Raw genomic sequence first — 20,613 nt, 5'->3', positions numbered from 1 at the left:
ACCTCTGTAAATGCCACCAGTGTAAACCTCCACTTCAGCTAACAGACCTCAGACCAAACAAGCCTAGAAAATGGTGCTCGTGGCATTCCCGCCGTCTCCAGCACCTAAGGGTCTCCATTTCAGCTCTTCTCTCACAGCTTCATGCACAAGCCTCAGAGGGGCTTCCTGCAGGACGTCCAAGACATCCACACCCTGCTTGCCTTCATGGACTCTCTCTGGAACCTTGGTGCAACCCTCCATAAGCCCTTAAATCCTCATTTTGCACATTTGCAAAAAAAAAAAAAAGTCCATGTGGACAATGCCAGGGCACACATCCACTTGAATGCTAGTATAGCCCCCTTGCACTGGTGGTGCAGCAATCTCTGTTTTTTCAAGAGGGTGTCCTGGAGACTTGCTATTTTCAGAGGAAAGTCTTAGTTTGAAGTTTTGCACTGTAGAACCTGTAATGGATGGAGTCCATAGAAATGCCTCAAAGCTCCTCTCCTATTGTTCTGTTGTCTGACTGAAAATTACTTCACTTTTTCTTAATACTATTGATCTCTTTAACACCCAGAGCCTCTCTATGTTAAGCTGTAATTGCACTCCTACTCTGTATCTTTTCCACAGCTTTGCTATTTGCTCCAAAACAAACACACAAACAAAACAAAAGAAGCAAAAGCAGCTAAAAAAAGCAGAAAGTTTTCTCAGCCTGAATCCTCCACAAAATAATTAGTCCATTAACTTTGAATTCTCCCTCACTCAAATTTTCAGGACACAGACAAAACATCAAAGTATTCTTGAAGTTTTGGTAGTGAGTATAGCCTTGAAAGACTAAGGTGTCTCTTTAGCCCATAAAAATTGTTTATGAAAAGTTAAGACATAAAACAGAATGACAAGTCTTACTAGTGTTACTAGACAAGTGTTACTAGGGGACTTCTTGGAAAGACAACCTATTTTATCTTAAAGATTTTTGTGAATTCTAAAAAGGGCTTCACTTACAGGGGCTAAAACTAGCATTTACCTCTGTGTATAAACATAGATGCTTAGAAGGCTGATTGATGCTGTGTCCATTTATCTAAACAACAGTAGTCAGTATTCTCTAGGGCCCATAATCCTTCCAGGCTTGGGTTTTTGACTGAGTTTGCAGTGTCTGGCATGAGTTCTCTCCTATGAAGCAGGCCTCAAATCCAAGAAGACAGTGTTTGGTGTCCCCCGTAACAGTCATGACTGCTACACAGGTGGGCTCATCTTGCCTGGCAAGTTGATTTTGTAGTTCGCAGAGCTGAGAAAGAGGTAAGCCCTTTGATACCGTTTTTCTCCTGGCAGCCATTGTAGCACCTTCTGGCACTCTGAAGGCTAGCCAGCAAGGAGATGCTTCCCACCTCAGTTGCCACTCAGCTTCTCTGTGTCTTGCAACCAAGTTGTGTTTTGTCTTATGCAGTTAAGGTCTTATCATCTGGTTTTTGTGGACCATCAACAGTAATGACAAGAACATGTATTGTTTTGGAGGCCTCCGTGGTTTGTCTCCCTGACCAAAAACAAATCAGGAGGTCTCCCACATGACATTGGGAATTTTATTTAGTAACTCACTGCATCTAGAAGCAACATTGTGGTAGATGTTCAGAGAGTCTCCCTTCAAATTCGTGTGGGTGTATGTTGTAAAATATTTCCATACAACTTAACGTTTTAATTATTACTTTTTAAAAATGAGTGCTTACCGGAAATTTATATATTTGTTTCATTTCCTTGGCTCCTATCTCTGCTTGCATTCTATGTTGTTATGCTCTTGAACTGACTTCCACCTATAATGAGCTATTTTTATATGTAGTAATATATATAAATAATAAAATAGGGTTATCTGAAAATAACAGCTTCTCATTTTACTGATAATTTAGCTAAATATCGAATTCTGGGTTGACACTCCCTTTAGCAGTTTAGAGGCATTTGCCATCCATTTTGCATTGCTTCCAAGGAGAGCTCTGTAAAGTACTTACTATCCTAATTCTGAGAACAGTTTAATTTCCTTTGTCTGTAGTGAGAGCCTGCGGGCAGGCCTGTTTTTCATCCCGCCCGGATCTTGGCCGCCTCGCTAACTTATGCCCCAAAATAACAACACACAAACTGCATTCATTTAAACACTGCCTGGCCCATTAGTTTCAGCCTCTTACTCATATCTTGATTAACCCATATCTAATAATCTGTGTAGCACCACGAAGTGGTGCCTTACCGGGAAGATTCTAGCGTACATCCATCTTGGGCCAGAGCTTCATCGCGTCTGGCTCAGAGAGAAGAGGCATGGCATCTGTCTCAATTAGGAGAGGCGTGGCATCTGACTGAGCCATCTACCTCACTTCCTTCTTCCTGTTCTGTCTACTCCACCCACCTAAGGGAGGGCCTATTAAATGGGCCAAGGCAGTTTCTTTATTAACGAATGAAATCAACACAAACAGAAGACTCTCCCACACTTTGTCCTGGAGTGATTAGGTCTTTTGGTCAGAAAAACTAAAAGAATGTTTACTTTCTTTAACATCAAGTTGTTTTACTGTTAGTAGACTTAGAAACCTCAGTAAAATCTTACAAATGTACTTTTCACATATAAAGTTTCCCTGACCCCCTGGAATGTTCTCTTGAACTTTAGTTTCTATTATCTATTATATTCTATTGCTTTGGATTTTGCAGTTCCTTATCTATTTTTTACTTATTGTTTATTGTGTCTACATGTTCCTGTGTGTACAGGTGCATGTGTCTGTGCAAGTGGATGGGCACCTGTGTATGTGTGTGGAGGCCAGGGGATGACCTCAGCTGTCCTTCCTCAAGAACCGTCTCTCTTACTCTTCCATGCAGGACCTCTCATTACCCTGAAACTCAGCAAGTAGACGGGCTGACTGGTCAGTGAGTCCCGGTTCACTACCTCCTTCCCAGCACTGAGGTTACAAGCTCACACCTTCACACCCACTTTTTAAATATAGTTTCTAGAAAATGAGTTTAGGTTCTCAAGTTTGCAAAGCTAGCACTCTACTGTGAGCTGTCTTCCTAACCCCCTTGCCTATCCTTACTGTGTTTTAAATTTTCTAACCTTTTTGTCCATTTAGTTTTTATATATAAGTTGTCTTATTCTCTGTCTTATACTTCTCTTAAGAGTCTGTTGTGTTTATTTTTATGTTCATTTTCTCTTTCATGTTCTTTATTGAACTTTTGTTTCCTTGGGTTTTCTAATTCTGATTTATATTTGTCATATATATTTTACTATTTCTTTAAATTCTGTTTTAAAATGCCTTATTTAAAATGACATAATTTTCCAGTTCTTTTTACTATAGCAACTATATGAGATTCAAGTGATTATTTGATGTTATTCACTTTCATATGAAATATTTCCCTGAATATCATGGACATGACAGATCAAGAAAGCAATTGTGCTGCCATAATGATGTTTGCAATTTCTGTATAACTGAAGAGCTACAATCTCAGTTCATTTTTTGTCTTTAACCACTTTTATTCAGAAGCTCCAGCATATCTCATAGACCTGATGCATGATAAGAATAATGAAATCCGGAAAGTCTGTGATAACACATTAGATATTATCGCAGTAAGTATTCTCTCTACAAAAAAAATCTGATTTTATTTTATGAAATATGAAAAAAATATGTAAACCTAATTTGAACTATTGAGTGGCAACACAATATTTGTATTCTGTGAAGATCTAGAAACTTTTGTTATCTAAGTGTAGATCCTTTGGCTTTCAACTTTTAACCCAAGGCTCTTGAGAGAGGTTTGTAAATCACCACAGAACACAGGCTGATCTCTGTGCCATCCAAGAATCATTTCATTTTTAGAAACATGTAGAAGAAGGAAAATTGCTGTCAATGTCTATAAAATGAATCAAATTTCATGCAAATGATTTTTTTCAGTTGTTTGATCATTTTTGTTCTATATATAGATTAGTTTTATGAGGTACTTAATAAAGAGGAGATACAAATGTCTTCGCGTTATTGTTGATGCTGGGACGTTTTAAGTATGCACAAGTAGAGGGATGATCTACATTTTAGGTTGGAAACTGGCTAATCCTAAATATTTTTCTCGGAAACTTAGGGTGCTGCTGTAGAGTTCTTTGGGACTTGAACCTTAGGTTAGTGTGAACCTTAGCTATGTACTGCCGATACAGCCCGCTTGCCACCTTCAGTAGTCTTGGGAGCTTAGCAACCTCTTTTAAAAAAATCGATAAACATTTTTAGAAATCAATTAACTAGTTCATTGAAAATAAACTGGGTTAACATTTCTGTCAGTGGTGTCATTGTGAAGTAGACAATTAACATCAGGAACTTTCTTGTTAATTTCCCAGATTTTATTTTGGAAATTCATCATATTTGACGCCAGCTGCTTTTTAGATTAGACTACCTCACTGTGATTTTGAATTATTGATACAATGTTGTTTTAGCTTTGATCTAAGTCAGAGTAGAGAAATGATAGATAGATAGATAGATAGATAGATAGATAGATAGATAGATAGATAGATAGATAGATAGATAGAGGTAGATGGTATATATAGAGAGAATCTTTACCAGTATATCATATCTTGATAAAAATGGAACTAATAAACATAAAATACTTAATACTCTTAGGGAACAATTTAATGGCATATTTACCATTTTCAAATATATCACAATGTCAGTGCTGATAAAATTTGTTCCATGGGAATAAGAGGCATCATAAAGTTCTACGTGTGAGGGGCTGGAGAGATGGCTCAGAGGTTAAGAGCATTGCCTGCTCTTCCAAAGGTCCTGAGTTCAATTCCCAGCAACCACATGGTGGCTCACAACCATCTGTAATGGGGTCTGCTGCCCTCTTCTGGCCTGCAGGCATACACACAGAATATTGTATACATAATAAATAAATATTTAAAAAAAAAAAAAAGTTCTACGTGTGAGTCTGCTTAAACAGTGAGGACAGCCGTGAGCCATCCATCAGTGTTGTGCATGACCTTCGTGTGCTCCAGCTCCCCTCACTGAGAAATGGAAGATATGTCTAGATTGGTATATTAGGTGTTTTCCTTTAGAATGTAAATGAATGGTAGCTCTAACAATAACTTCAGTCTTTTTTGAGACAGAGTTTCTCTTTGTAGCGTTGGCTGTCCTGGAACTCACTCTGAAGACCAGGCTGGCCTCGAACTCAGAGATCCACCAGCTTTTATCTTCCAAGTGCTGGGATTAAGGGTGTGTGTCACCACTGCCTGGCAGTAGCCTCAGCTTTAATGTAAAAATATTTGGCACAAATACAAATATGGTATAGGATAAAATATTTTATTGTAGTTTAATAAGCAATCTGAGTTGACTTTTTATCTTATACTTGGAGGTGCCTCCCTCTCATACACAATTTTTCCTAGATACTGCAGCCACCCTTCCTTTTTGCAGCCAGTTTTGTGTTGGTGTTTTCTTAAGGTCTATTACTTCCCATAACATCCTTACAATTAATGTTAATCTTGACTTTGGCTTCCAAGACTGTATTGAAATGGTGCTCATTTAAAAAAAAAAGGCATTCATTTGTCAAAGCCCAGTGAACATTCCAAGCCTTCATTTTACTGTTGATTCCATCCTCCCTCGAGAGACTTATAAATTCTAGTCAGCACTAAAATTAAAGCCACAAAGAGAACAGTGTTAGATATTATTGTAAAGAGCTTTCTTGTCGTGAAAATAACAAGAAGAATCAGTATAATTAAGCTGTGATGTAACCGCTTGCCATGTTTATGTGGCTCTCCACAGTGTCATCAGATTTCTTTCAAGTTAGTATAAAAAGAAAACCCAAACATGGATTAAAAGACTTAGTTCACTTGATTTCTCTGCACATCTCTCTGCACTGGGTGTATAAAATCAGTATTTGATATGATGGCATGTGGTAGTTGTCTATTCACATTGGAAAACATTCATTTGAATAACTTATTTTTAAATAGACTAAAGTATTTAAAGATACTCATGTGGATGATTTGTGTAATTTGGAAGCCCTACTGTGCTGTCCGACTGGCTCATATACAAGTTGTGCTTTTTAGAAGTGAAACACTGTAGAACCAATGGAAAGGCATGAGGGTGTGGAAACAAGCTATTCCACTGAAAACTTATCTGTCTTACCTTTCTGCTGTAAACTATAAGGTTCAGCTCTAGCCAGACAGTAGAGAACTATAGCAGGCCCGAAAAACATGCTTCCCCTCGCTTAGGTAGACATTCTGATCATAATTCAATCTTTGACTTTCTGAAAGTGGCAACTTGATCTACTACATTTATAATTCAACCAATTTTTGTTTTGTTTTGTTTTTTTACAGATACGGTAAATAATCTCAATGAACCACTTAAAATAGTGACCACCCGGTTTTCAGTGGCGTTTCTGATCCTTAGAGACTTGCTGTGAGGACTAGAAAAAAATGCTCATGGTGGTCATGTGTTTAGTAAATTATTTGGACCAACATTTCCCTTCCTTGGGACAACTAATAACTATATTATTTGTTTTCATTTTGATTTTTAAGTGACATAAGAAGATAACCTGTTTACTTTTAATTAACCCAAAATTATTCTACATATGTACTTTGGACAGATATATTAGTGTTCATAGTTTATATTTGAATTTATCCCACAGAATGAATGAATTTGGAAATTTTTTAATGTTCCATGCTATGACAATTGCCTGAAAAAGGTTTTTTTAGGACCTTTAAATAATAAAAGGGAAATTGCTTTTTCTACTGTGGAAATATCTTATTTGTTAAATGATCCATATTCTGATTTTATAACTTAATTTAGATTCAATTTTTTTTTTTTTTTTTGGTTTTTCGAGACAGGGTTTCCCTGTAGTTTCTAGAGTCTGTCCTGGAACTAGCTCTTGGAGACCAGGCTGGCCTCGAACTCAGAGATCCGCCTGCCTCTGCCTCCCGAGTGCTGGGATTAAAGGCGTGTGCCACCACCGCCCAGCTCCTCATTTACTTTCTTAAAACCCACCACGACTCATTAGTGCTGCCTATATATGCTTGGGTTTGGGGCCATCTACTAAGGGTGTTAGATCTTCCAAGGCTACACCCTTAAGTAAATCATTGCTCCCTTTCTATCCTTTACCAATAGCTTCTCAGTTAGGGATGAAATTTTGTGTCCCTCATCCTGGCATTTTGTCTGACTTGAACTTGTACAGGTCTTGTGCATGCTGTCCCAGCATTGAGCACATAATTACAACTGTGCTATTGTGTCCTAAAAATGCTACTTCTGGAGTTGGCACCATCTCTGGCTCACAGTCCTCTGCCCCTTTTGCAGTGATCTGCAGGAAGCCATCTTAACGCACGGTTCTACCCTCACAAGAGCTGTCAGGCTTTGGTTCATTGAGGCCGGACAGTGTTACTGATCACAGTAGAGGGTGCAAATTGTCCATCCTAAATCTGTCTCAGAATTGAAGGAAAAGAAGCATGGCATAATTTGAAGTAAGAGAAACAGTGACTGGAAACAGCAAGTGTGGCAAAGCACTAAAGAAAGCTATCAAGAGACAGTGTGAAATCTCTGGCAGTGCTAAGTAATAATGGCTAAGTAATTCATTCTGTGAGGACTTCGTTAGAAACTTGCCTATGACAGGAGTGGATGACCTTTTAAGATGCTTTCACTACTAGATTTTGGTTTCCTACAATAGCTATTATATCATAATTTTAAAATAACCATATATATGGGACTATTTATAGCTGAAGGCCATTCATATCTAAAGAAAAAGCTTATTTGCAGCTCAAGAAATATAATGTGGATAACAGTAAAAAAAACATTAAACACTGAATGCCTTGAAAATATGCCATCTTCAGTAAAGTATTTGATCCCCAAATTTTGCAATATTTTGCAAATACTGTTATAGTGATGATTTGTTTAATGTAGTTGGTGCAGAATCCTGAATTCATGAATTGAAACATATGTGTGATGGTTCTTTGTAAACCAAAGAGGGTTACATGCTGCATACTACAGTCTCTCTGGTGGTAACAGTAAGTATTGCTGTCCAACTGAGGTTGCTTATAGCTTAGAGAGGCATGAAATGGTACCAGTGTGGGGGCGAGCAGGGAGGCCATATAAGAAAAAATAGGTACTTGGACTTCTGTTTTAAGACTCCAGGCCTTGGGACTCAAGAAAGAAAGAGAACCTACACAGACTTCCTCAAGGCTTCTAAAACTCAATTCCACTTGTGTCCTTAGTATGGCTTCAACTTCATGTGAAGTGTTTGAGAACCTTAAAAATTTCAAACTGGCAGACAAATACCTCTTCAGACATGGTTGAGTTGTCATACACTTAAGATATGTTTACTGTGCACATAGTGTCTGCCAGACACTGATGTAACTACTGGCATATAGAACTCAGCAGTGCAAAGCCCTTGAGTATTGAAGTTTACAGGCTAGACTCTGGAGAGCACTGAGAGCTGCCATCTAAACACGGAAGCTAGTCATCCCAGAACGGTAGTGTGCCATGGCCCATTAACACATGTCCTGTGCTATGTCCATGGTGCTTACAGCAGAGGTGTAATTATGTCCTCTGCTACAATAGCTCTGTCCTTCTGCCACCAGTGTCCTTGTTGTCCTCTCGTACTAAGGTGCTGCTGGGCTATTGAGATTTTGAAGAGTAGTTCTTTTTTCTGCAACTAATTATGATCATGGATGGAATGAATGTGTTTCAATAATCAAGTTAAAACTCAGCTTTAGTATTTTAACTTGGAAAAGTAAGGTATTATAAGTACAGAAAATTTTATATTGCATAGGATTGATGACCTATTTAAATGAGATAAACTATTCCAGGTATAAATGCAGTCTCTATACATTGTTAACTTTCCTCACAAAGATTTCCAAGAAGGCCTATCAGATGGAAAAGCTGCTTTTTTAATAATCTTGCTACCAAGGAGAATACTTTAAAATATATCTGAAAATACTTAAAATTACAAAGAAAAAATGCATTGGGTTAAGATTAGAAATCAGGCATTCAAGCATCATAAAATGCTTAAGAATTGAATAAAATGGGTACGTGACAGTTAACTTTTAAGAATCTCTCTCCCTTTACCTCTTCCCACCCCTGTGTGTGATGTGTAAAATAAGTGGAGGTACCTTTGTTGGTCAGGATAACCTATGTTGCTGGTCCTCACGTTTCACCTTCTTAAAGATGTGTTCACTGTGTCACATGCCACACTAGCTAGCCCATGAGCCTTTGGTTATTGTCCCATGTCTGCCTCCCATCTTGCTGTGGGAGCACTGGATAGCAGAGGCACGCAGTGGCTGTCAGCTTTATGTCCTCTGGGCTCTGAAGTTGGGTCTCACACAGAGGAGGGAGCCTTTACCACCCAGGCATCCCCCAGCCTCACCTGCACTTTCATTGGCGTGTAGCTTGGTTGTGGATGCAGAGCAGAGACTTTCCAAATGAGTTGTTGCTGGAGCGTGTACAACAACCTTGCCAAAAGCTAGATCTGGTTTCTGATTGGTTACAGACATGATCATTTTTAATGTATCAATGTAAGTACATTTTAAAAATTTATTTTCTTAATTCTATGTAGTGAAATTATACATAATGCCAAAAGTTTGGTTGACCCTATTTTGTAGTTCATTATTGTATCACATAAGCAAAAGCAGAAATTTCAGATATTTTTCCAGCTTGTTAGAAATTAAACAAACAAAATAAAATACATATACATAAATGTTTGTATATTCCTTCCTTGATACTTACATATCTTTCTTTTTTCATTTAATTGATCACAGTTGGACTTGAAACCCAAACAGAGCATAAAAGATATCATGATTTCTTATTTAAATTTTATTCATCTGTATATTTCACTCTGAGGTTTAAGATGGCATGTTTGAAATGCTGTTGTACAGGTTAGTCTTCTCAGTACTTTAGGAAAAAGTTTGTCTGCGGAGGTAATCGTACCTAATGGTCTGCTTTAAATTTTGTCTCAGTCCAGACTATATAAAGGTCCATACTAGGGAAACCATGTTGGAAAAGAGCTAGTATATATACAAAACCCAACAACTTTATTAAATGTATGTTTACTATAAGTATATATGTGTGTATTTTGGGAAAAATATTTTTTAACTATAAAAAGCCTCTTTTTTGGAGCTACTTAGCCTTAACAAAAAGCTGGACTATCCTAGACTTGTTTTAATTTAGTATGAAAAATTTTATTAAATAAACCATATTGCAGTCTCAATTAGGGGACTGCCAGATTAAAGAAGGGAAAAAAATCTGTTTCCCATCAATAGCTCCAGAACACAAAGCAGATCTGTGTAGCTCTGTGTTATCCTAGAGTGTGTTAATCAGATACAAGGTGTGACGGAAGCCAGTGACAAGGGTCTCCCTGAGAGTGCCCAGACTCTGATAATAGGCTGGGGAAGCCTTCAGAATGTTTCAGTGGTTAACTAGTAAACAACGTGATGTAGGACTTCAAAAAGGATGGCACATTCCATGTAAAATCAAACCATAAGTCTTTTGTGACACGTTTGAGTTTATGGAACCTGAGTGCTTAAGATCCTAATGTCAGAAACTGAGAAGAGAAGAAAATGAAAGACAAACCATGTTTTCTTTTAAATTCAGGGTAAAATCGAAACTTGAAGACAGAACCCAGGGATACACCCCTCATGAAAAGAGCGTTTCAGCCATGAGAAGTGTCTCCCTCAAGCGTTCCTACAGAGGCTGGGAGAGCTGGATGATCATGTGTGCTAGCTGTGACTGAACCGCTTATGTTCGCATGGCCGTTTCCTGATGTGGGATGGAAAGTGGGCATTTAGGAATCACAGAGCGATGCCATAGGAAATTGATAGTAATAGCTTGACTGTAATCATTTTTGACTCTACTCATTTGGGGTTTCCAGGCTATGTACTGCCACCACTCTTAGTTATTTGGGGTAATTCTTTAATACCTTTATGAAGTAAAAAATATTTATTATAGGGTTGTATTTACAGAATGTTAGCACTTAAGTAATTCCTAAATTTGTATTTTTTACAAGTGAAAAACCCGAGACTACAAATAATATCTTTTAGAAGATGTATACTTCAGTTAGCTGCAGAAGTATGACTGAGATCTATATCTCTTGACTGCTATTTGAGGAGTCAATTTAAAGTGTTAAATGAATTGTATGTCACAAAAGAGATACTTAGTTCTAAAACATTTTATTTGGTAAATATTAGAAAACATGAGTTTAGGTTATCACTCATTAGAAGAAACTAACACAGATTCATTGTTTTTAAAATGTGTCATACTTAGCCTCTAAATTAAAAAGATGATAATTTTCAACATCAGCTATGTGTGGTAAATGACTCACACATAAAGACACTGACCACCCAGCCTACTGACCTGAGCTCTATCCACAGGACCCACATGGTAGAAGGAGAGCCAGAAGCAAGGTTGTCCCCTGACCCCCATGAGTGCACGCCATGGCACTAATGTACCCACCCACAGTGAATAAATAAGGGAATAAGCTTGAAGTTTAGAGACACATTAAAAACCCATACACACATGCACACATACACTGGGATGTAAGGCAGTTTTCTCGACATAAAGATACTGTATTTTTTAATAATGTTCATGGTTCAATAAAAATACTTTTGCAAGATCAAAATATTTTCAAAAAGTGAGGTTATAGCTCATTTAGATTTCTAAAAAAACTCTTTTAAAGACTTGATCACCTTGATGGAGATTTCTTGTCCTTTGAATTCATAATACGTTGTTACAACATAGAAGTATACGTATCTATTAAAGCTCAAGGCACCGCTCATGCTAGCTCTGCTGAATATGGCCAAATGTTTTTGGTAGCAGGATTCTGTAAATATTGCTGAAGCTTTGTAAGATGTAATTTTCTATTTCCTAAGTGGTAACAGCTTACTACTGAGTAACTTCCCTCCTTTTACCTTCTAATTTTGTCTTTTTCCCCAGAGTGTTTTTGTTGTGACCCTTTTGGCAATAATACACGTCAGTCATTATGCTAGTCGTAGAGATTATCCCTGTTTTGAGTGCAGTGCTGAGGGTCAAAGGCCATTTTAGTTATTAAAAATATATACTTGAAATCAGAAAAGGCTTCTTTTAGTTTTATTTTACATGTGTGTAGCATGCACGTGTCCCAGTGTGCATGCAGAGGTTAGAGGACACCTTGCTGTGGGCAGTTTTCTTCTGCTCTGTGGGTCCCAGAGATCAAACTCAGGACATCAGGCTTAGCTGCAAGCATCTTTTGTCTATTGAGCCATCTCAGCAGTGCTTATTTTTAAAGAAAATTACAGTATAGTCTGTCATTCCTGATGTATATGTATTTACTCATATTGTTCTGATGCATCAGGCTGAGAGGACAATTCGGTCATAAACTGATCTTGAAAAAAAGAGAAGGGCAAGATTTTTAAAGGAATGCATGGCATGACCTTGTCATATTTGCTGCTAACTTTTATGCTCACTGCATTAAAAAAATTATTTTACTAGAAGAATTTCAAGGCAGTCATGGATATTCATGGATATTCTTGGTTTCTGTGTTTGCAGTCTTGTCAGTCTTCTTACTAAAAACTCATATTTTACATCCAAGTTCATTAATTGTTATACTGCTGAAGAGGAAGGATGGGGAGATGGCTCAGGTAGCATGAAGACCTGAATTCAAATCTCTAGCATCCACTTTTTAAAAACTAGGTCAAGGCACCTATTATCCCACCACTGGGTCAGCAGGGAAGGAGAGTCCCTGTGGCTCACTGGTGAGCCAGCCTAGACCGCTCATTGAGTTCTAGGCTGGAGAATGACCATGTCCCCCAAAACAAGGTAGACAGCATGAGTAACAACACTCAAGGCTGACCTTCCATATGCACATGCACCCGCACATGTGAACATGAAGACACACAGAAAATATACATACACACAAATACCTTAAGTGTATATAAGGAAAAAGGAAGCTAAAGTTTTTGGGCTCGTGATGAGCCTTCTGCTTATACATTTGTTAGATATATTTTTAATTTTTTAACTTTTAATATGTGTGTGTGTGTGTGCCACAGTACACATATGGAGGTCAGAGGACAATAGTCATTTCTTTCCTTTCACTGTGTGGGCCCGAGTGACTGGACTTGGGTCATCAGGCGGTGATGCGGTGCCTTTGCCTTTTGAGCCATGTTGCCAGCCCAAGTGGATTTTTGTTTTGAGTTAGGATAATAAAATACTATAAAATGGTACAATTAAATAAGGTTTTTTTCTTTTTTCAGAGTATAGCTATAGTAAATAAACTTTATGAATATATTAGGGAGTGTATCTTTTATCTGTAACTGTAACATCCCACAATTACTATTAGGAAGCCAGTTTTGCTTTTAGTGGTATGGCTCAGCCGTGGTTTTATATGCCGTGGCCACAACTGAATTTCAATTACTATTTTTACACCAACAACTCAACTCATGTGCTTGAAACTTAAATTCTAATAAAACAATCAGATTGTATGTTTCCCTTGAATAGCTCTTTGTTCAAATAATTCAATAAGATATTTTCATTTTTTAATCAAAACCAAAAGTTAGTTTTAGCTTTTTTGCCAAATGAAATAAGCTACTAATCAACTTTTTTTTTTAAGAATGCCACTTGTTTATAAAAGCTAAAATAAAAGATCAGGAACATTTAGTTCTGGCATTTCTTGTGGAATTAATAGGATTTTTGGTGTTATAAGGTTTATTCTTGGACTATGGGTGACTTGTAACTAAGTCATCTTTTAGGGATAAAAGAAAAGCCAAGTCACCTATTCAGTGGACCTGTTGGCATATACTTAGTTGTGTCTTTATGACTGAAACACAATTCTAAGCAGGTATTTTTAATTTTCCTTTGACCCAAATGAAGGCCCTCTTAGCAAAATATTTCTGAGCAGCAAGCAAGTAGACTTACATGGTAACAGTTGTTGTTTGTGTGTAATAGGAATATGATGAAGAATGGGCAAAGAAAATTCAGAGTGAGAAGTTTCGCTGGCATAACTCTCAGTGGCTGGAGATGGTTGAGAGTCGCCAGATGGATGAGAGCGAACAGTACTTGTATGGTGATGATCGAATTGAGCCATACATCCATGAAGGGGACATTCTTGAAAGGCCTGACCTTTTCTACAACTCAGGTAAGGTGATAAACAAAGCAAAAACACATGCTTCATTTGTGTGCTATAAAAAGGGGCTTTTATTTGCCAGTCAAGCATGCTCCCAAACTTTGTAATCACATTTTTTAGTATGCAAGCAGTCTTCTGTTAAGAATTTCAGATAATAGTGCCTGCACACACAAAACTAGTAAGATTTTTTTTTCCCAGTTAGTCTTTGGTATAACTTCCATTTAAAGTATGTGTAGCCAGGATAGTTAAATAGCTGTTAGAAGCTTCCTATTTTCTAGGATGTGTAAGTTAAACATCTTCAGAATTTCTGACTTCTAGTTAGCAATGTGACACTCATTGTTCTGTGTTCTACATCTATTAAATATATAATTTATTAATTTTATTTTGTTTTCTTATTTTATCTAAGCAGTTTAATGTTACCATCACTTTGTTTTAATTCTAGACTATTGGATTACATATGGTGATAATTGGGAATATTTAGAGCTTTCCCTTCTAAGCCCTGCTAATACTTTTAAGATAATAGCCTAACCAGGCAATGGTGGCACACACCTTTAATCCCAGCACTTGGGAGGCAGGGGAAGGTGAATCTCTGAGTTTGAAGCCAACCTGGTCTACAGAGCAAGTTCCAGGACAGACAGGGCTACACAGAGAAATCCTGTCTCAAAAGACCAAAATTTAAAAAAGATATTACTCAAAATTACACAAATGTTGTATCTATTATAACACTGTTGAGCATGGCTGTTTCCAGGGGTAATGAGTTTGGCAAAGAGACAGTAAACTTTTCTATATTTTGCTTTAAATGTTTTACATTATCACCAATATTAAAAATAACGTGTTGAAATCATTTATACTTGAGGAGACAAAAGAGAAGATTTCCAGTAAAGATTTGTGAAAGACTTAAAAAAAATGAAAGTGTTAGCTGTACTGGAGGGCACTGGGTCACAGAAAGCTTTTCTAACATGCACAAGACCATGGGCTCTTGTCTGTTACCAACAGAAGAAAGAAAGAATTCAAGTAATCCTAACCAAATTAATGGCAATTTGTGTACGATCAGTGATTGAATGCTAATATAACTTGCCATTATGTCTAATCACTAATAATTGATATATTAATCAGTATACTGTTCATATATTCACTTATGCATTTAATAAATGCATATTGAAATTTTTCACCATTACATACCATTTTGTATTTAATAAAGGCACCTGAATTCCAAAACTTTTCTGCTCCAGTTTGCAAATGGAATAGCTTCCCTCCTAACCAAACTCTACAGCAGTTAGAAAGGGCTGCTTCTTTCCAGCCTGTAGGTCATGTGCTCCAGCCAACCTGGGTTTCTCACTAACAGCATGTAACTCCTTTCCATGTTCAGAATTCATGAAGGAAATAATGCAAAGTATATGATTCAGAGGAATCCTAATATTTATAGAATCAAGTTTCTTGCTTTGAAGATTGATAGCTACATGTCAGCATCAATCAGTTCTCAATATTGAAAGATCATTGTTGGAGGAGGGGCCACATGTTCGTCCTGGCTGCCCAGAACCAAAATAACCACTATATATTAATTAAAACACTACTTGGCCCATTAGTTCTAGCTTAATTTAACTCATTTCGATTAATCTTATTTCACCACCTGGCTGTGGCTTACCAGATAAAGTTCCCAGCGTCTGTCTCAGGAGGCTGATTCATGGTTTCCTCCTACCATGCTGGGTCAAGCCAGTTCTTTATTCATTAACCAATAGAAGCAGCACATAAAGAGAAGGACCTCCCACACCGATAATCATTATTCATAGTATCTTCAACTTTGGTTTTTAATACAATTAAAATGTCAGAACACATCATTAAGTTATACCACATTTCTAAAATTAATTGATTTAAATCAGTGTCTTAGAATGTAAGTTGGTATTTTCTGCAAGACTCTTTAGAATTTAATCATAGCATCTTTGAAGTTACACACACACGTGTATATATGTTTTATGTATCTATCCAAGACACACATGTATGTGTATGTATGTATCTTGTATACTGAAATTTGGAAACAGTGACTACTGCTGGCAAAATAAGTTGTGACTATTTGACCGTCCCTAGACATCCTTTGTCATCTGACAGAAGACGCTGAGCTTTTAGCAGTGCAGGCTTTATGTTGTGAGTTTGGAGATTTGGATTCCTCCAGACAAGTTCTCAATACTTTTTATTTTATGAGTTTTTGCCATTTGTTTCCATGAAGTCCACCAGGGATTAGATGAACCTCTGTGTCATTTCTTGATGTATTGGAGAGAGATCTAGACAATGTCTCTCCCTTTTATTGTGTACAGCTATATTTCAGAAACATCAGGTAATTTCCTTGTGTTGGTCTTAAGTGTAGAATTAACATCATTTGGTATTTTATTCTACAATTGACAGGTTTCTCAAATTCTTATCCTGAGTTATTTTGGTTTTCATTTTGCAAAGTAACTTGAGTTTTTTAATCTTTTTTTTTTTTTTTTTTTTTTTTGGTTTTTCGAGACAGGGTTTCTCTGTAGCTTTGGAGCCTGTCCTGGAACTAGCTCTTGTAGACCAGGCTGGTCTCGAACTCACAGAGATCCGCCTGCCTCTGCCTCCCGAGTGCTGGGATTAAAGGCATGCGCCACCGCCGCCCGGCAAGTTTTTTAATCTTAACCTTGTTAACATTAACCAGATTGCCACAAAATACTAAATACAAATTTGAGTTTTTATCTTTTTAGCTTTTTTCCTCTCATTCTGTTGTGTTAGATTTCCCCATGATTTTGTTTTTGTGTCTTCTCAATGATTACCTAGTATTTGATTCATAGAATCTTTAACTTCTAGCAGATGTAAAATCAGAACCAAATGTTACTTTTAGTTGAAGTTCAAGTACTTTAAATTTAGTAAAATAATAAGATTAATACCCATTATGTATGTAGGTAGAGTTTTCCATTTAGACCACTGATCAGCTCTGTCCTGCCAACTACTCCCCAAATAACCACACAAAGACTTATTAATTACGAATGCTCAGCAGATACCTTAAGCTTGTCTCCAAACAACTCTTACAACTTAAATAAACCTATTTATATTTATTTATGTGCTACCATGAGGCGCGTTTACCTCATCTATGAACTTCCCATGTCGCTCTTTCTGCATCTGGCTCACAACCCTGTGACTCCTCCTTTTCTTCTTTGCACTCTTTTTACCTTCAAGTCCTGTCTAATCTCTACCTGGCCAGCTATTGGTCAGTCAACTTCTATATTAAGCCAATCATGGTAATATAAATCACACAGTATAGAGGACTATCCTGCATTTATACACTAACAACTCAACAATTAAATAATCACCAAAGCCATTAATTCATTATTTGTACCAAGTTACTAGTGTGGAAGTTGAATTAAAGTACAAAGCACTATGCCTGCTCTTTTGCTAACTATATTAGTTAAATTTAGAATTTGAGCAATTTCGAATACACTTTTGTTTTCAGTGGAAGAAAATGTTTATTTGGCTCATGCTTTCAGGGCTTTTATGGTGGGGAAGGCATGGTGTAGGAGAGCTGTTCACATCTTGGCAGCACAAAGCAGAAGAAGTGAGATGTTCTCAATCAAGTATTTTAAGAGGATAACAATGGGGTTACTAGGTACCAATGATGTGTCAGTGAATAAGGCAAGGTCTTTGTCCTTCTAGAGCTATCATTCTAGGAAGAGTTGGGAGACAAACAATATGCAAATAAGTAAAACAATTGCAGAGTGGTATGTTGATTCTCCCTTGAATACACTTTTATCTCAAATAACTTTTGTATATTTATTTATATGTATGTTGTAGTATGTGTGTAGAAGCCAGAGAACAACTTGCCTGAGCTGGTTCTTTCTCACCAAGTGTGTCACTCAGGTCATCGGGCCATCAGGCTGTCCGCAAGGGCCTTTGCCCACTGAGCCATCTCACTGCCCCTCATCCTAATGTCATTTAAGTCCTACTGATATTTGAAGACTCAAATCAGTTATACCTTTGATTCTTCCCCTCCCCAAGTTGGATATTCTAACCCCTATAAACAGTAATTCCTCTATATTTTATTGTGCTAATACTCACATGGTACATATATTTACTGTTGTCTATAATTTATAAATAATTTTGTTGTATCCAAAGAAAAATTCTTTTGTAAGGAAATTGTATGTTATAATTGTGTATATTTTTCACAAAATTGATCACACTATTATCATGAAAGTATTATATAGAAAATAGTCATTTGGTAACTAAATAATATGCCAGTTATTTGCCATATTTTTCATTAGCCTGATCAGTATGACCTGACCAGTATTTCTACATTCAATGATACATCACAAGTGACTCACAGAGTCCTCAGAGTCTTGCAAACAGCTTATCCTAAGGCTTATACTGAAGGTTTGTTCTAGGCTTAGGACAACCTGAAGCCATAACACACATCTCTTATTCCCAAATAACTGTTATTCCTCTGCATAATCCTACAAATAGCAGATCATTTAGAGTCTTGGGGCAACTGAGAAAGTGATAAAACTCTTAAATCATTTTTAAGAAATACTAACAGGCTGAGATTTAGAAGAATAAATGTTTATAAGCAAAAATATAGCAGTGTAGAGCTCTTCAGGAAATCAGATATATCTGATAACCTGATGGCATAGCTGTATACTAATAAATACCTAATAAAGACCAAGTCATCAAGAAGTATTTACATTTTATATAGCTTACCCATTTCACACAGAATGTGCAAATCACATTTATTTAAAAATTAAATACATGTCTGTGTTTGCTTTAATGTTTGCCATTTAAATTGTTAAGTGTTTAGTATCAGCAAATTATTTTTGATATATTCCCCAAGCATGCTATGTAATTAAAGCTATTTGGTTATAAGATGAGAAGCATGCTGAAGTATTACTGTTTACCAGCATTGTGGTGTTCCATGCCTCCTTTACCTCTAGCCATGATCTTTTGTTAGCCTGTCCCTGACTATCATAAAGAATGCCTTTATCTTTTTCTACCTTTTCTTACCCACAGTACTTTAAGTCCCCTGGGGAAAGTCTGCTGACACTGTATTACCTAGCACACAGTAGGTACTAGGTGACAGCTCTATTATGGTGATAAAATGTGGTGACCACTTTTGTTGTATTGCCTTCTGTGCATACTCTATACTCTCAGGACAAAAGCATGGCTTTCTGACATTTTTCTTTCCAGACTAAATAAATAGGTTTCTGATGTGTTGCTCAATAAGGTAATTCTATTTTATTCCCTGTAAGTGTGTTTCACTAGTTACTGCTTTGACTTTTTTCTAGATGGATTGATTGCTGCTGAAGGAGCCATAAGCCCAGATTTCTTCAATGATTTTCACCTCCAGAATGGAGATGTGGTTGGGCAGCACTCATTCCCTGGCAGGTAAGCCATGTTCCAAGAGAGAACTCAGGCGTGGCATCTCCTTTGTTTTGAAAAGCTAGGATTTTCTTCAGTCCTCAATATCTCTGCCTTTGTTATTACAAGGAGGATAAAAAACCTTCGATTTCTCTAGGAGAGTGATTATTTTTCAGATAGTTTATTAAAAAATAATGTTTTATTACTTTGAAAAATATTCACTGTCCTTTGAAATAGACAGTAGTTTGCAAACTAACAAACTCAGTTGTTTCTAGGTGTGTTTCCTGGTGTATTTCCTGGTGTGTCCAAAACAAAATATGAAAACATACGGCATATAGTTTAACATTCATAGAGCAGTCTGCTAAAAAGCTCTGTCTCAATTAGTAGAAGACTTTATTTATCTGTTTGTTTGTTTATTGGGAGGTATCAAGACGTGGTTTATCTATGTACCCTGTCTGTCCTGGACCTCATAGACCAGGCTGGCCTTGAACTCACAGAGATCCACCTGTCTCTGCCTCCTGAGTGCTGGGATTAAAGGTGTGCAACAACACTGCACAGCAGTAGAAGACTTATACCTATAGGATTAGCAGTAAGTAAAATACATAAGGAAAACAATATCTCATAAGACAGCATGGCTTTACAGTAGTAATAAAGTTCACTACAGCAGCCGTCCAGCTTCATCAATCATGTTGTTACAGATTTTTAAACTATTGCTAAAATATGTGAACATTTTCTTCCTTATGCCATCACTAAGGTTTAATGCTTTCCTTCAGTCTGACTGTTGACTTTCAACTGAAATCTCCCTTTCCCCAGCAGGTGTTAATTGAAAGTGACTGCTTGATTAAGGGTGGGACTGTGTGTCCCTGTCCCCTTCCCTGTGCTGGGATTTGGTCCCGTGCAAGTCTTTTGCACGCTGTCTGTCAGTCTCTGTGCATTCACATGTGTGTCAGCCCTATAGTCTCTGTAATACAGATTCTTGTTTCCTGGGAGTCATCCACCACCTAAGCCTCTTCCTCCAAGAAGATCCCCAAGCCCTAAGAGTAGGGGTTTGATAACTACTTTTGGTGTAGGGTGAAGGGCTCTATACCTTGCCCAGTTGTGAGTTTCTGTGTTAATTATCATCAATTGCAAGGAGTTTGTCTGAAAGGGTTGAGTGATATCCTTTAGGAATCATTTTATTGCTGTATTTCTTTAGCATAATAAGAG

General features: G+C 37.2%; 1 protein-coding gene across 1 annotated transcript in view; it reads left to right on the top strand.

Annotated features, from left to right (window-relative positions):
- Positions 1-20,613, top strand: part of Kifap3 (kinesin associated protein 3) — a 129,725-nt gene that overhangs the window by 78,592 nt on the left and 30,520 nt on the right. Inside the window, exons 17-19 of the mRNA XM_038349684.1 lie at positions 3,480-3,565; positions 13,872-14,061; positions 19,335-19,434. Coding sequence (XP_038205612.1) covers positions 3,480-3,565; positions 13,872-14,061; positions 19,335-19,434 — 376 coding nt within the window. The remainder of the gene's footprint in view (positions 1-3,479; positions 3,566-13,871; positions 14,062-19,334; positions 19,435-20,613) is intronic.

The sequence above is a fragment of the Arvicola amphibius genome, chromosome 12, assembly GCF_903992535.2.
Source record: "Arvicola amphibius chromosome 12, mArvAmp1.2, whole genome shotgun sequence".
In the NCBI taxonomy this organism is placed as follows: Eukaryota; Metazoa; Chordata; class Mammalia; order Rodentia; family Cricetidae; genus Arvicola; species Arvicola amphibius.
The sequence above is the reverse complement of the archived record's forward strand: the minus strand, read 5'-3'. Positions and strand labels throughout refer to the sequence as shown.